The sequence below is a fragment of the Protopterus annectens genome, chromosome 2.part1 (assembly GCF_019279795.1).
Source record: "Protopterus annectens isolate FY-2018-M chromosome 2.part1, PAN1.0, whole genome shotgun sequence".
Taxonomy (NCBI): Eukaryota; Metazoa; Chordata; order Ceratodontiformes; family Protopteridae; genus Protopterus; species Protopterus annectens.
In genome coordinates this window covers 1,729,946,532-1,729,964,020 of record NC_056729.1, presented here as the reverse complement: position 1 = coordinate 1,729,964,020, position 17,489 = coordinate 1,729,946,532, and the positions used below count along the sequence as shown (strand labels likewise).

Sequence of the window (17,489 nt, the reverse complement as noted above, 5' to 3'; positions counted from 1 at the left end):
TTGGGTTATTGTGGTAAGATTTGTTGGGTTGGTGGCAAAACAAATCAAGGTGGAGTCATCTGCATATTGAATGCACGCAGCCTCCAGTATGATTGTGCTAACATCATTTATAAAGATAGAGAAGAGAAGGGGACCTCGTACTGAACCCTGGGGGACTCCTAGCCTGATGGGGAGGCATGAGGATAGTTTATCCAGCCACAGGACAGCTTGCTGCCTGCCTTGTAGGTAGGAATCAAACCACTGGAGTGCCTGATTGTCTAATGTGAAGGCCTTCAAGGTGTTCATTAGCATTTTGTGATCGACCTTGTCAAAAGCCTTGGAGAGGTCTAGGAAGAGTGCAGAGGTAAGTTTGTTATTGCTACGGTTGTGGTTTATAATGTTAATAAAAGCGAGGAGGGATGATGTAGTGCTGTGATTTGGCCTAAAGCTGTGTTGAGAGGTGGACAGTAGTTTGTTCTGTGTGAGATATTCCATGAGTTGAATATGAATACACTTCTCCATAATTTTAGCTAGAGGTGACAAAACAGCTATGGGCCTGTAGTTAGACAGTTCGGTGGAACTGCCCCCCCTTATGAATAGGTATGACGTGTGAGATTTTCCATATGCGGGGGGGGTGGAGGCTTCTGATAGGGTACGGTTGATGAAAACTGAGATGGAGTAAGCAATTGCATCTGCAGCCTTTTGTAGGTAGTCAGCTGGGAGGAGGTCAGCAGCCAGAGTGGTGGGTCTTAGTTTCCCAAGTAGGGCCTTAATGAGTTGAGTGGACACTGGTTGGAAGGTAAAGGATGTATTGGTGGTATAGGTATTGGCAGTATTTGGATTAGAGCTGGTGGGACTGAGCTGGCAAGCGAAAGATTGGATAGTTTCAGTGAAGAAGGTGTTAAAATAGTTATCAATATCCTCTGGGGATTTTTGTTTGGTGGCAGAGGGTGGTGTGGTGGTGGCTTGGCCTGGGTGGAGGAGTGTATTTATTTTATTTTACAGTTGTTGACCAGGCTAGTCCAACTGGATATATGTCCATTTTAATATGTGACATTTACAAATGCAGCTAAATGTACGGATAATCATCCAATTCCTTACATTTTGTTGCATTTCTGTAAACAGAATCATGGTACATTTCAGCTATGGTTAGCCATTCAAATATTTAGCTAACAAAATTTAAATATAAGAGAATACTCTCTTCGTAGATAACAGAAAAAGTAGGTAGCTTATACACTCCCTTAGTAGTTAACAGAAAAGTAACTAATTTATACAGGTATGGTGATTAGTACCCTGAGAAAATTGAGGTAGTTAGTCAGGGTTAGAACAAGGGCATAGCCACTGTGATTTAAGGTATGGCTTCAATTTGCTTTTAAATAATGTTGTAGAGGTAATGGTGGTTAGGTCTTTTGGGAGGGAGTTCCAGGTTTTGCCCACAGCATTAGCGAAAAAGGATATATGAATTCATGCCGACTTTCTGTGGTTTATTTTGGTGTACTTGCTGTCGTCGGCTATGCATTTATCACTATATTACTGCATACGTACTGTTGCTGAAATATCGGCTCATCATACAACACAACATGTATTATTTCATTTATTAAATTATTAAATAACTTTTTTTCCATTCAATTTAATCTTATATATTTACTTTGTTATGAAATCATTTTTGAGAGTCTTTCTTTAATGCACGCATTGAACTCACGGTATCCACTTTTGTTAGCATGTTACAGTATTGGGCTTCTGAACCCATTTCAAAACACATATGAAATGGGTATAAAATGTAAACATCTGTTTAGAGAAAGAAGAGATATCTCTCTCATAATATGCGCTCAGTCACATATTTCTTTCTAAATGCAGTGAACAGAGTTCAGGTGAACGATTGTGTTTAGTATACTCCCAGGCAAAGTCTGTGTTTATTAAGAGCAGAATTTAGAAACATATGGTTCCTTTTCGAAGGATAGTGCAGCCAGCTGTTAGCTGTAACAAAGCTAGCTTCCATTATGCAGGCTTATAGTTTAAGAACTGTAGGTACTAATAAATAAAAAAAAGTTTCTGCAATGGAATTACATAGTGACATACGCAAATTAATGTGACCAGGCTGCTGGCTGTCATCGTTAGACATCTCATTCAAAAAAAATGAGCCTGGAATAGATTTCTGGTTTTTATTATGAATTACAGGGGGCAACATTTGTCTGTTAAGTGAAGCAGTACACATCGGTCATTTTGCAAAGTACAGTAAGCGATTGCTGTTTTTAATTGTTATGTGTGGAATGACTTACTATGTGTCATAAAACTAGACATGTTGGTCCCTTTTGACTAAGAATAACATTGCTGTAACTGAGTATTTTGTTTTAGAGCATGCCTACTTTCCAGCTGATTACAGTGCATAATCAGACAGCATAGCTGGCACAATACGACTAAAATAATTAATTGGTTTTGGCAACAAAACTCTGTAGTAGAGAGAAAGTACCAGTTAAACAGAGCAAGGTAAAGGGATTGACAGACACTGAGTGTTAAATAATTAGAAAGATGAGGAAATGGCTGGATGGAGAGAGGATCTTGGTACTCTGACATGCAGTACAGATGGCAGACAGCCTAAGCAGATATCACATGGCACTGTCACTGAGTGATAAAAGAGTTGACAGACATTGTTTTTTATGAACATAAAATTATATCCACATAGAGGGAATCTGTTGCATATTGTATACAAGATTTCCAAGCCATGGATACGAGTATCTCAAAATATTTTGTCACCACAATTTATCAGCGGCCATTTCACTGTGGCTGTGAGCTGGCATTATACCTCAGTGGGGTTGACACACATACAATATGCATGCTCTTTCACAGAGTTCTTCTTACCCTGCATTCCAGAAAGATCTTTTTTCCAAACATCAAGACATCAATATTTAAGCTTTTTCCACCCTTCAAAAGCAAAGGTGAGATGTTTTATTACTTAGTATTTAACATAATGCTTTCGGATCAGACTCCGCATGCTCTCGTCATATTCGAGTAGGTTTTCTGCAGATGAGCCTGTTTCATCCCCACAGTCCAAAAACGTACAGCAGGTGGCTCAGAGACTCTAAAGTATTCATAATTGTGAATGTGTCTTTGTGGGGGTGATATGGAAATAAAAAAACTACTTCCCTCTGTGCCCTTTGCATTGCAAATGCGATGGATATTAGTGGTCATCCGTGGCCCTATTCTATGAGTAGACTGCAACATGTAGGAGAGGGAAAGAGAGAGTGCATTACTATCAGACACACTTACAAAGTTTGTTTATAAAAGGTAAACTACAGCAGGAAATTTTTATGACATACCTGAAAGCTCCTAACTATGTTACACTATGTGTGAGGGACGTCTCTGTGTTCACCAGTGGGAGTGGTTAACACTGAACAGCCTGCCCGTCCCTGGGGGAGTGGTTACTACCTAGAAGCTGTAGTTTTATTGGCCATTTTGGGTCAATTCTAAACTCCTTGATCTCTCTCTCTTAAAACCCTACAACTCTCTTTTTGCGCGGTTTTGCGCACTGAGCAGCGTCGGGCAGCACCGCCTAAACAGGTTTAAACTATTCCAGGCTCCACAAAGTCTGCTCTTCAGTTTTTCCCTTAGAACTGTTCAAACTCTCAAAGTAATCACTCTATTCTCTTTCTAAAGCCCTGCACTTGCTCAGCTCTTATAAGGAAACACTAACTAACTAAAGCATTACATCCTCCTTGACTTCTCATAAGTATTAGACTCCCGATTGGTCCTTCCTGATCAAGTGAAAAATCAGTTCCCTTCCCTAATCTGATCAGTAAAAAAACAGTTCCCTATACTAATCTGGTATGTCCAAGGGTCAATTTCAAGGTTACTCTCCAGTCCAGCTGGTGAATCTGGGAATTTTGAGGCAATGTTACAATTGCCTTATGTACACAGACAACCCTCTCCTCCTTCCAACAAACTCTAATACATGTGAGAGATGCAGTTACACAGTCAAACTGGAGGCAGAGCTCTCTCAACCCAAGACTGGCACAGTCAATCAGGAGGAAAAGGTAACCACCCACTCCACAAATCCACTCTCACACAGACCTATTGCATCTGCATACCCAACACATAAACACACAAAAACATACTCGGAGGCTCTAAATAAAAATCTGCCTAAACAGCAAAGACCTCCTAAGCAGATATCCAAGCAACAGCCACCCCTCAACAATACCCACAAATCACATGTCTCACAAAATCAGTGTGCCTCACAGTCACAGCCCTTAAGGCCAAACAACACACCAAATACACTTGTTATAGGGGACTCTATTGTCCGGCACACTGACGTCCCGCTCACCAGACTGAACAAGGAGAAGGTCACTGTAAGCTGCCTGTCGGGTGCCAGGATCCACCACATAATGCAAGCACTCAGGTCACTCCAAAGCAAGTACAAGTATGACTCCATCATTGTCCATGCTGGTGTGAATGACCTGAGACGTACCTCCCTGGACAACATGAAAAGAGACATAGAGGAGCTCTCTGACCATCTAGCCCAGGCTGGTATGACCCTGACCTTGAGTAGCATCTTGCCCTCACCAAGAATGATGCCACAGTATAAAGACAAAATGATCAGTTTCAACAATTGGGTAAAGTATTGGTGTCATTCAAAGGGGATCCAGTGTCTGTCAGCCTGGGATGACATGCTCGACAAGCCACGTTGCTTTGCTAGAGACGGCTTGCACCTGTCACCCTTAGGCTTTCGTATACTGGCCAAGGCTCTTGCCACCCCCATAGTGCCTTTTTTAGGCAAGGCTCAAAGGACAAACCCACCTCCATAGACAACCCAAGGATAAAAAAACTAAAGGTAATGCTACTCAATGCCAGAAGTCTAAACCTCAAGATGCATGCACTTGAGGCTCTCCTCAGTATGGAGAAAATCGATGTCTGTGCAGTAACAGAAACCTGGTTCAAGGCTCCTGAGAGCACCCCAGCACTACCAGGTTATAACTCATACCATGCGTTTCACCCCCAAAACTCGGACCGAAGCACAAAAGGAGGGGGAGTATCTATATTCATCAAAGATACCTACACCTCCAGGTTAGTGGCACTGCGTGAAGCATCGGAAACCATCCATGTGCAGCTAACAGCGGGCAAAACTGCCTTTCAGTTTGTAGCCTGCTACAGAACACCCTCCCTATTACAGGAACCCCACTTGGCATTCCTGAGAACACTGGAGAATATGAAGGTCTCTAGAAACACTATGTTATTGGGTGACTTCAACTACCCAAACATTGACTGGAAAAACTACTCAAGCCCAAACACCCTCGCCCAACGGTTCCTTGAATTTATAAACTCTAACACAATGGAACAACTGGTCACCACTCCCACAAGAGGGAACAACATATTGGACCTGGTCATCACCAACATGGGGGACTCTATGTTCCACACCAGAGGTAAACCCCTCATTGGTAAGATCAGACCATAAACAAATTTCCCTGGACATCCATATCCCATCCCCACCCCCAGACAAGGAAATCACTGTAAAGAATTTCTCAAAAGCCAACTTTGCACTTCTCAAGACTGAGGTGGGATCCTTCAAAGTCCCTGGGCCAGAAGATAATACAGCCCAATCCGCAGAATCCTTTACAAATGCATTCTATGAGCACCTGCAGGAATGCATGGATCATGCTATCCCAAATAAAACCAAGACTCACTTCTCCAAAAACAGGAGACCGGTCTGGTGGTCCCCGGCCATAAATAAGCTATACAACAGAAGGAGGAAGCTACTACATGACAGAGCAAAATCCCAAAAAGGGAAGTCATCTCTGATCAGTATTAGCAAAAAAACTTTGATCCCTCATAAAATCATCAAAGGCCAGTTTCGAAAGAAAAATTGCCCTAGACACTAAAGATAATCACAAGGCCTTCATTAGTTATGTCAGGAACATGGGCGGAAACTCCCAGATATGCTCTGATTTGTTGCATAACGGTACAAAATATACCGAACCTACAGACATAGCCAACATCCTGGCAGACAGATTCAGCGCAAACTTCTCCCCCCCTTACCCCCCAAAGGAGCAAATGCCTATCCCAACTGAATGTAACCTCCTTGACATCACAGATGCACAGATGAAAGCTGCCCTCTCCAAAGCAAAAAACACAGCATCTATGGGACCGGACAGTGTCCCAGGCTGTGTTTTACACGAGCTCCAAGAAGAACTGAACCCTCACACTAAGTCACTGTTCAAACTTAGCCTTACTACAGGATATGTACCCAAAGAATGGCGTACAGCTACAGTGGTCCCACTCCACAAAGGTGGTGCCACAACGGACCCCGGAAACTATCGCCCAATAAGCCTGACTAGTCTGGTCTGTAAAGCTATGGAGCGTATTATCATGGAACTCATAAACAAAGACATTGGGAGCCTCCAGACACTGGACCCTACCCAATTCGGCTTTGTTAAGGGCAGATTTTGCCTCTTAAACCTAGTTGATTTCTTTGAAACAGTTACCAAAGCCATAGATGAGGGCAAGGTAGTCCACACAGCCTACCTGGACCTCGCAAAAGCCTTCGACACAATACCCCACTTGGGCATCATAAATAAGCTTACCAGCTTAAATATCAACCCCTATATCACAAGATGGGTTGCAAACTGGCTCAGAGATAGAACCCACATAGTCAGAATCGCAGGTGCCATGTCCGAATCCAAACCAGTTACAAGTGGTGTCCCACAGGGCTCAGTTCTGGGACCTCTCTTGTATGGTATATACTTCTCTGAGGTTCAGGCTAACACGGGGGGATTATGGCTGACAAAGTTCGCAAATGACTGCAAACTGGGGGCCATAATTGAATCTCCAGCTGACACAAGCATCCTCCAAAAGGGTCTCACAGAGACGGATGCTTGGTGCCAGAGCCACGGCCTCAAGCTAAATGCTAAAAAGTGTATAGTCATCCCCTTCGGGAAAAACAAGGTGCCCACAAATTACCACATAGGTGGTAATCCATAAAGTACGGAAGAAATAATTAGAGATTTGGGGACCAACGTAGATAGTAATCTCTCCTTTGATAATCACATTGCCAAAGTGGTTAGAAAGACCTTCTATATAGCCCACCTTATCATGAAAGGGTTCACATCTAGATCAAGAGAGGTCATTGTGCCCCTCTACTCGTCACTCATCAAGCCCATAATTGAATTCAATGCCCCTTTTGGGATGTTCCTTACCTGACACCTGCAGCAACTGGAGAGACCCTAAAAGTACCTCACCAAGAGGATCATGGGCTACAAACAGATGTCCTATGCAGCTCGACTAAAGAAACTCCAGCTCTACTTAGTTGCTTACCGCCTACTCAGAGGCGATCTATGCCTGATGTACAAAGGCATGTCAAACCCAGAATTAATGGACATGCTCCACCTCAAAAAATCCAAGTCCCTTAGAGCTACACGCTCCAGGGACCTAAACCTCAGCACAAAAATAAATAGGACATGCTGGAGGGACAGATTCATTTCCCAGAGGCTCCCCTCACTCTGGAATAGAATCCCAATTCATGTTAGACATAGCCCCTCGCTGACCCTCTTCAAGCGAAATTTGGACGCGTGGATGGGAAATCGCAAATTCATCCCTGGGATCTCTCCTGTGTCCCTGCTAGACAGAGGCACAGTAAACTAATCTTAAAAGGGTACCTTCTGTGACCTACTTTACAGAGACACAGTAGGCTAATCTAATAGGGAGGTGGAAGCCAAATACACTCTGGCTAGGCTTATAAATGCCCTAGGGCAGATAGCCAAGTATCTACCTATGAACCTATGAACCTATGAACCTATATTGTCCGTCATTATTATATACAAAACGAAAGTCATGTGACACAAGAACAGCATGCAGACTCCATGCATACTGTAACCCATGGTCAGGATCAAACTGCAGACTGTAGGTTTGAGACAATTGCATTAAGTACTACAACAATATGTCAAACTGCAGGAATGTGTCGCCCCGCACTTTATGAACACATAGGACTCATCAGCGATGCTAAAATAGAAGGGTGGTGGAATTTGGAATGGAATCCCACATGATACAATGAAAACCTGCTCTGTGTAATGTATAAAAACTAAAATGGATGAGTATACAATGGTTTGAAAGATGTTACGAGTAAGAAAATTAAGGCAGCATGAAATGAAATGAAAGAAAAAGAAATGTATCTTCACACTTTTCATAGCCTGTGCAGCTCTCTGCAAGTCCTAACCAGCTGTGCTTTAATTGCACATTAATTTGGCCCACCTATGGGGCAAACAATTCTATGGAGATCATTCTACTAAGAAAAGGTACTTGTTTCATTCATTCATTATTACTTCATTTATAATTATCAATTCTAAAGACATGCATCTGGAGCGTTTCTCCCCAGGCCTCTGCTGAAAATAGACTCTGTCCTAGTCGGACATTCCCGGTCAACAAATGTTAAATAAATAAAATAAATAAAAAATAATTGTGTTCATAAAAGAGATAGGTAGTACTTTTAAGTACTTCTGGCAACAGTAACTTCAGCAATGAAAGAAGCACATTTGAAGAAATAATATGCTGCCATGTTCAATAGCACACAGTTTGTCTCAGAGAATACATCTCTCCATCCAGCCATCTCCTCATCTTTCTAATTATTTAACACTCAGTGCCTGTCAGTCCCTTTACCTTACTCTGTTTGACTGGTATGGTGTGTAATTTTTCTGTGAAGAAGGGTGTTATTTGGCATACTTTATCACTAATACGTCATTGATAAGAAATTATAGCCATTGAATTGGTATGTGTATACATGCCTCCCCCACTGCAGCACAATCAACCCAACAGATATGTAAACTACACTCCTGTCATAAAGCTTCCCACCTTCATATGTTGCAGGTCATGCTAGATATGCATTGGAGTCAAGGCTCTTGACAACTATACACAGCCATCAGAAATGACTGGCATGTCATACACCACTGCAATGGTGCAGACCTGGAACTATCATCAAGCTGAAGGCCTGCTTCCTTTGTCTCGCGATACCACAGGTTGTGCACTGTGGTATGCTCCAGTGATATTTGTGCCTGCTTCCATTGCCTCTGTACCACAGGTTGTGCACTGTGGTATGCCCCAGCAATATTTGTGCCTGCTTCTATTGCCTCGACACCATAGGTTGTGCACTGTGGTATACCGCAGCAATATCTGTGCCTGCTTCCATTGTCACAATACCACATGTTGTGCATTGTGGTATGCTCTGTGATATTTGTGCCTGCTTCTGTTGCCTCAATACCACAGGTTATGCACTGTGGTATGCTCCAGTGATATCTGTGGCTGCTTCCATTGTGGTATGCTCCAGCGATATTTGTGCCTGCTTCCATTGCCTCAATACCACAGGTTGTGCACTGTGGTATGCTCCAACAATATTTGTGCCTGCTTCTGTTATCTTGACACCACAGGTTGCGCACTGTGGTATACTCCAGTGATATGTGTACCTACTTCTGTTGCCACGATAGCATAGGTTGTGCACTGTGTTATGCTCCAGCGATAGTTGTGCCGGCTTCCATTGCCATGATACCACAGGTTGTGCACTGTAGTATGCTCCAGCGATATTTGCTTTCTGTGCTATGTTGCATAATATGATTCTGTGCAAACAGCTGCACCATGGAATAAAAAAAAAAAACAGAGAAGCTGAAGGTGAAATTGAAAAACAAGTAGAGAGGTAAAAAGAGAAGTGAGGACACATATGGAAAAAATTAAAAATTCAAAGAAAGTCAGAAAATAAGAAAAATATTTAGAGGTATAAGGAAAGCAATAGAAAAAGCAGTTAAGAAAGAAAAAAAAAGCATATATAATGGAGATGTCATAAGACAAATTCATCCATTCACAGACCCTTTTTCACATTTTTACACCTGGGGTCGGGGTGTCACTTCAACAGTGACAATCATCTACAGCCAAGGGTTATACCACCAGGTGGCTAGCCCTCCTGCTGTAGTTCAGCTACACCCCACACAGTCACTCACACATACACTTGCACCTATGGCCAGTTTAGAGTGTCCAGTCCACATACTGCATGCCTTTGGAACATGGGAAGAAATCAGAGCACTCAAAGGAAACCCACACAAGCACAGAGAGGACATACAGACTCTGCACTAAAGGCACAGCAGCTGAGAATAGAACCAAGGAACCTCTTACTGTAAAACAAATGTGTATAAATAAAGAGCACAGCAGGTAAAAGTGAAAAGAAACACATCCAGAAGGAAAAGGTAAAAAAAAGGAGAGAGGAAGGAAATGAGATGAAAAGATGGGGAGGGGGGAAAGAAAGGGCAGTAAGAACAATGAGGCATAGAGGGAAGGAGATGGCAGCAACTAGAAATTCACATACAGAGTTACAAGCATAAATATGAACTAGCTTTTATTTATTTATTTGTTTTATTTTTATTTTGCATTTGTTGACCAGGATAGTTCATCTGGGTGTGAGCCCATTTTCACCGGAGGCCTGGGGAGAAAAGCTCCATTAAAACAAGAATAACGTTGACAGGTACAGTGTCGGTTTTACATAGAATTTAACAGCAATATTTAGAGACAACAAATAAAGTACAACATGCAATAGGCACTTTAGTGAAAAGGAGAAAGTTATTACAGTATATTAAATTTGTGTTTATATATATATATATATATATATATATATATATATATATATATATATATATATATATCTATAGGTGCAAAGTTCACTACTTTAAACTTCAAAAGTACACCCACACTAATACGAAAGCGCACTTTCACGAAAGTGCACTCTTGCGAGCCTGCTAGACTGAATGGGCTAGCAGTCACAGACCTTAGGGTTAGGGCATGGGTTGGGGTAAGGGGATAGTTAGTAGGGTTATCCCTTACCTTGACTGGTGCCCTAACCCTAAGGTCCGTGACTATCGCACCACAGTGGAAGAAATTCCAAATCGGGCTATGTCCTCCACTGTGGTGTGATAGTCACAGACCTTAAGGTTAGGGCATGGGTTGGGGTAAGGGGATAGTTAGTAGGGTTATCCCTTACCTTGAATGGTGTCCTAACCCTAAGGTCCGTGACTATCGCACCACAGTGGAAGACATTCCAAATCGGGCTATGTCCTCCAATGTGGTGTGATAGTCACGGACCTTAAGGTTAGGGCATGGGTTAGGGTAAGGGGATAGTTAGTAGGGCTATTCCCTTATCATGACCCATGCCCTAACCTTAAGGTCCGTGACTATCGCACCACAGTGGAGGACATAGCCCATTTTTCAATGTCCTCCATTGTGGTGCAGTAGGTTCGGTCTAGTGAGTATAAGCGAAACTGCACTTTTGTTAAAGTGCACTTTCACTTAAGTGGGGATGTAATTCCCATTTCGAAAAAGTGAATTTTCATTGTAGGAAAGTACACCCATATATATATATATATATATATATATATATATATATATATTGAGGGCAGGGTACCAACTTTATTTGATCATTTGAGTATACTTTAATATGTGTACATATGCATACCCTTACAAATGGTCTGTCAACAACAAACTTCTGATTACTTCAAAAACCCTGTCATAATGATCCTATTGCCTCTACCCAAAAAGTAGCATGCTTACTGAATATCTTGCTTAAGGACGCTCAGGGTAATAATTTTACCCCTTTTGTCTATGAAGACAAATACTTAGGCATTACACTTGCCCCATCAATTACATTCTTTGTCCATATATATAACATCACAAGTAAAGTTGTATCACCATTCAGAATTTGCTAGAAGATCTTATACCTACTATCTCCAGCAGATAGAACTGCTTTAGCTAAGAATGTGCTGCTCTCCAAATTTTAGCACAGCTGAGCCATGCTACAAGCTTCATAGAACACGCAAAAAAGCTAAATTTTGGAACATCAGATTGTCAGACGTGTTATTAAAAGAAAAATAAACAAAAAAACAACCAATACCAATAAAAAAAGAAAACTATTTGTTCCAGATCTGCATTATTAGTAGATTTCTGCACTTAGCATTATGGCCTCATAAAGTGACTCTGCTGGCAAGCTGTCAGTGTCAGGGCTTCTTTATCTTTTCTTTACTTTACTTTTCAATTTCGTTGTCTTCTCTTCAAAGTCTTAAAGCTAGCATACTATCCACCTCTAAGAGATTCCATCCTGAGAACAACCTTACCCCTTGAAGTACAGCCACCACAATGACATCATACTCACTCCATGAGGTATAGTCAGCATGATGACATCATACTCAACCCTTGCGGTACAGCCACCACAATGACATCATACTCACTCCATGATGTATAGTCAGCATGATGACATCATACTCACCCCATGAGGTGTAGCCAGCACAATGACATCATACTCACTCCATGAGGTGTACTCAGCACGATGACATCATACTCACCCCATCGAGGTGTAGCCAGCACAATGACATCATACTCACCCATTGAGGTATAGCCAGCACAATGACATCATACTCACCCCATGAGGTATAGCCAGCACAATGACACCATACTCACCTCTTGAGGTACAGCCAGCACAATGACATCATACTAACCCTGTGAGGTATAGCCAGTATAATGACAACATACTCACCCCTTGAGGTATAGCCAGCACAATGACATCATGTTCACCCCTTGAGGTACAGCCAGCACAATCACATCATACTCACCCCTTGAGGTATAGCCAGCACAATGACATCATACTCACCCCTTAAGTTATAGCCAGCACAATGACATCATACTCACCCCTTGAGGTATAGCCAGCACAATGACATCATATGCAACCCTTGAGGTGCAGCCAATACAATGACACCATACTCACCTCTTGAGGTACAGCTAGCACAATGACATCATACTAACCCTGTGAGGTATAGCCAGTACAATGACACCATACTCACCCCTTGAGGTATAGCCAGAACGATGGCATCATACTCATCCCTTGAGGTATAGCCAGCACAATGACATCATACTCAACCCTTGAGGTATAGCCAGAACAATGACATCATACTCATCTGGCCATGGTTTAAAAACACAATAATAGAAAAGCCGTCTCACATCTAGGGCCTGCCACCAGGATCCACCTTACCAAAGAAATCAGAACACTGACTTCATTACAAGAATTCAAAAAATCACTACATATGCACCTCACAATGAAACCAAATGCAATTAGTTTATAAAACTGGTACACATGTCACTAGATTCAGGTAACACTTCATCCATCAGTAATGAATCATTTGGTTAGTGAACCACTCATCTCAGAAAATGTATTTTTTATATAGTGTGCATATATTTCTTGTTAATCTAACTCAGTTACACTGGAACTGCTTATGTTTCTATTGTTTCCTTAGTAATTCTTCATATTAGGTGTATGTCTTTTATATAACTGTACAATGCTCACTCTGTCTTGTTCACTGCAATGACTTGATGATTTTATGTAATTGTATTACTCACTTTGACACCAGGTCATGGCTAAAAAGAGTCAGTAGTTCAGTCTACTTGTTTGATTGTTAGAAAGATGTAAGGTAGGAAATGTACAGGAAGAAGAACTAGAAAGGTTTGAGGGGTAAGAAAAAAGGTGTCTGAAGGAGTGGGAATGAATGGTTTAGCAGAACATTAAGGAGACAGGAAAGTAAACAACACGAAATGTAAAAGAGAGAGGGAAGAGAGAGCAACAGCAGCCATGCTGGAGAACAGGGGGACTGATGTCGAACATCCGAAGGAGCAGTTTGGTGGAAATCTGAAACTGGAGAACAGGGGGACTGATGTCGAACATCCGAAGGAGCAGTTTGGTAGAAATCTGAAACTGGAGAACAGGGGGACTGATGTCGAACATCCGAAGGAGCAGTTTGGTGGAAATCTGAAACTGGAGAACAGGGGGACTGATGTCGAACATCCGAAGGAGCAGTTTGGTAGAAATCTGAAACTGGAGAACAGGGGGACTGATGTCGAACATCCGAAGGAGCAGTTTGGTGGAAATCTGAAACTGGAGAACAGGGGGACTGATGTCGAACATCCGAAGGAGCAGTTTTGTGGAAATCTGAAACTGGAGAACAGGGGGACTGATGTCGAACATCCGAAGGAGCAGTTTGGTGGAAATCTAAAACTGGAGAACAGGGGGACTGATGTCGAACATCCAAAGGAGCAGTTTGGTGGAAATCTGAAACTGGAGAACAGGGGGACTGATGTCGAACATCCGAAGGAGCAGTTTGGTGGAAATCTGAAACTGGAGAACAGGGGGACTGATGTCGAACATCCGAAGGAGCAGTATTCTACATCCTGAACACCACATATGATTAAATGTCTCCATGTTGGCAATTTGATTTATTTTCCATAGCTAAAATGGCATCAGTGGATGTGAAACCACTACAGATGTTTACCAGCAAATGGACTGGGAAATGGTGGTACAGTTCTGTGAGTACAATCGTTTGTGGGCATCGTTCAAATAACTAAGTTCAGATAGTCTGGAACATCAAGCCTGCTGAAGAACGTTGAAACCAATGAGGGAAATAGTGTGCATAATTTGTAGAGGTCGTGATTTTATTATACACTAGCTGAAAGCTTTGTAGGCAAGGAAAAGGCAGTATGATGATAACATGGCAGGCATGTAGTAAGATTTTAAGGAGCAATAATTTGAAACATTCTTTTCATTTGGCAGATGACACATATATGCTTTGGCACGTTAGAGACCATGTTTCTTATTTGTTTTAAGGTATAGTTATCAGCAATGGATATTAGACATTTGAATAGCCACAGCTATAGTACTTGTATGCAATAACAATGCTTCGAGAGGTATTACAGTGGGTTTAATATTGCACTGACTAATAATATCTGGATTCAGTATGGGAAAAGAATGTCTTGTGCCTTTTCTTCTAAGTTTAAGAAAAGATCAGAAGAAAGGTGCCAGTTTCGGATGTGTGAAAGCTTTGTTGCAGATTATGTTCTGCCAGAAGGAAAGAAAATGCAGAAAACATTAGACTGGAATTGCCAGGATATGGTCATTTAATTGCCAGGATATGGTCATTTAATTGCCGGGATATGGTCATTTAATTGCCGGGATATGGTCATTTAATTGCCGGGATATGGTCATTTAATGGGTCCCATTCAAAAGACCGAAACGCCGATTCCCCGACGCGGAAATCACCGATGCCAGATGGCCGACAGGTACGCAGACCGACAGGGTGATTCGCCGACAGTGGAAAGACCGACAAGGGTAATCTGCGATCGCGACCCGGTAAGTGTGCGACAGTGACAGAGGTAGGAGTGGTCAGGTAAGTGAGTTAGGGTTAGGGTGCAGGTATGTGATGTGTACGTTAGTGTCGGAGCTTGGGCTAGGGGTGTGTAAGTGAGTTAGGGTTAGGGTGCAGGTAGGTGAAGTGTGCGATAGTGTCGGACCTTAGGGTTAGGGTTTGGGTCAGGCTAGTGTGTATGGTATGTAGTGTCGCGTGTTGTTTACGTTCCGTGTGTCGGTGATTTGGTGTTCGGTGTTTTGCGTTGTCGGGTTTGTGTCGGGTTTGTGTGTTGTCGGTTATTTGGCGTCGGTGAGTTTTGTGTCGGGGAATCGGCGTGTCGGTGTTTAGAAGTAGACCCCATTTAATTGCCAGGATATGGTCATTTAATTGCCGGGATATGGTCATTTAATTGCCAGGATATGGTCATTTAATTGCCGGGATATGGTCATTTAATTGCCAGGATATGGTCATTTAATTGCCAGGATATGGTCATTTGAGCTTTGCTCTAATTCAATCTCCTGGCATCTAGTAAGACCATGAAAAGGAAGAGACCAGGAATTATCTTTGTGGGATACCATGGAGAAGTGTCCAGGGAGCAGACCGTGTTGAGTCCCACATGACAGATTCTTTACCTCATTGTAAATAGTTATCACACCATGTCAAAGTAAGGAATTGAAGACGATGTTCTGAAAATCTGTTCAGGAGTGCGTGATGGCTGTAGAAAATGCTTTAGACAGAGCCAGAAATAAAACCATGGTCACAATATCATAGGCAAGCTGTTTAAATGTATTCTGACTACTAATATAACAGCACACCTCTCAACCTCATAGTGTAAGAAATCTGAACAAAGTCTAAACAAATGGGGGGACAAAGGCCCATAAAATGGGGACAGATTTGAAATATTGCTCTTAAAACTTCAAACTTTGCTGGAACAAAAGGATTCGTGTATGCATGCTTTTTCTGAGGAGTATTAAGTCTGAAGCTCAAATGTATGCCATTATTTACTGACTTCAATCCTCAGTGATTTGCCAGAATACCACGCATTTTACAAGGAGCGGATCAAAAACATGAGGCAAAAATATGAACATTCTGTGTAAATTTAGACAGTTAAGTGGTGTGCACAACAGACACTTCCCCATGTGATCTTCAAACCATGTTGGGAACTAAAGAAAGTGAATGAATCTATACAGTAAAGAGGTTTTCAGTGCATTATTTCTCTTCTTTGGACATTAGACATACTTGCCTCTCTGTGGATGGTATCGTCTGGACTGTTTCTTGCCAGGCCTCCTCCAAAAATAGGCTCTGTCCTAGTCAGGCTTTCCTGGTCAATAAATGTTAAAATAAAATAAAAAAATAAATAACATAAATAGTCTGTTCATGGGGTCACTATATGGGATCTATATTAAAAGACCGAATGTTCACAACTGTGAATATGACAACCGCGACACGTAAACGGTGAACAGCTGAAACAGAGAAACATGTAAACATCAAAATACAGAACACCAAACGGATTTCCTTGGCCAACAGAGTGTTCATGGGGAAGAGGAAATATATCCTTTTTCCCACTGTAGTGCGATGTCGGAGTTGGTATATATAGGTAGGGGGTGTGGGGGGTACTGCCCCCCACATGGGGGGTGCAGGGGGGCTTGCCCCCCCCTGCAAAAGTGTGTTTATTGAGGTTATTGAAGTTTTACTTACCTGTACGGTGCTGTTGTTTTCAGAAATGTGTTCGGCGTTGTGTATTTCGATGTTTGCGTGTTTTGCTGTTTCAGCTGTTAGGCATTTATGTGTCACGGTTGTAGTATTCGTGGTTGTGAACATTCAGTCTTTTAATATAGACCCACTTTATGAGTCTGTTGTGACTTGAAAATAGTGGATGGATAAACGGTGAGAATTGCAGTACCAGGAAAACATCAGTTTGGATCAAGAATGTCATATAAAAGAACTTCAGGAAGAGGGAGTGTATAAATATTTGGGAATTGATGAAGGATCAACAATAAAACATGAACAGATGCGAATAAAACTTAGTAAAGAATACTTCAGAAGACTTAAATTAATCCTGAAAAAGCATTAACATCTAGGAACAAAATCCAAGCTATAAACCAATTTGTTCTTCCTATCCTAACCTACAGTTTCGGAGTGATTTACTGGCCCCAAAATGTGTTGACTAGATTCGACAGGAAAACAAGATGGATGCTTCATGCTCACCAAATTATTTATAAAAATCAGTGCATACCAAGATTATATATTCCCCATTCGGAAGGAGGGATGGGCCTCCTTGAAATTGATTATATTTATAGATCTGCAATCGTGGGACTCCACACATATCTA

The 17,489-nt window shown here is 41.9% G+C and overlaps 1 protein-coding gene across 1 annotated transcript in view; it reads right to left on the bottom strand.

Moving 5' to 3' along the window:
- Positions 1-12,375, bottom strand: part of MXRA8 (matrix remodeling associated 8) — a 574,547-nt gene extending 562,172 nt beyond the window's left edge. Inside the window, exon 1 of the mRNA XM_044063600.1 lies at positions 12,333-12,375. Coding sequence (XP_043919535.1) covers positions 12,333-12,375 — 43 coding nt within the window. The remainder of the gene's footprint in view (positions 1-12,332) is intronic.
- Between the last annotated feature and the right edge of the window lie 5,114 nt (positions 12,376-17,489).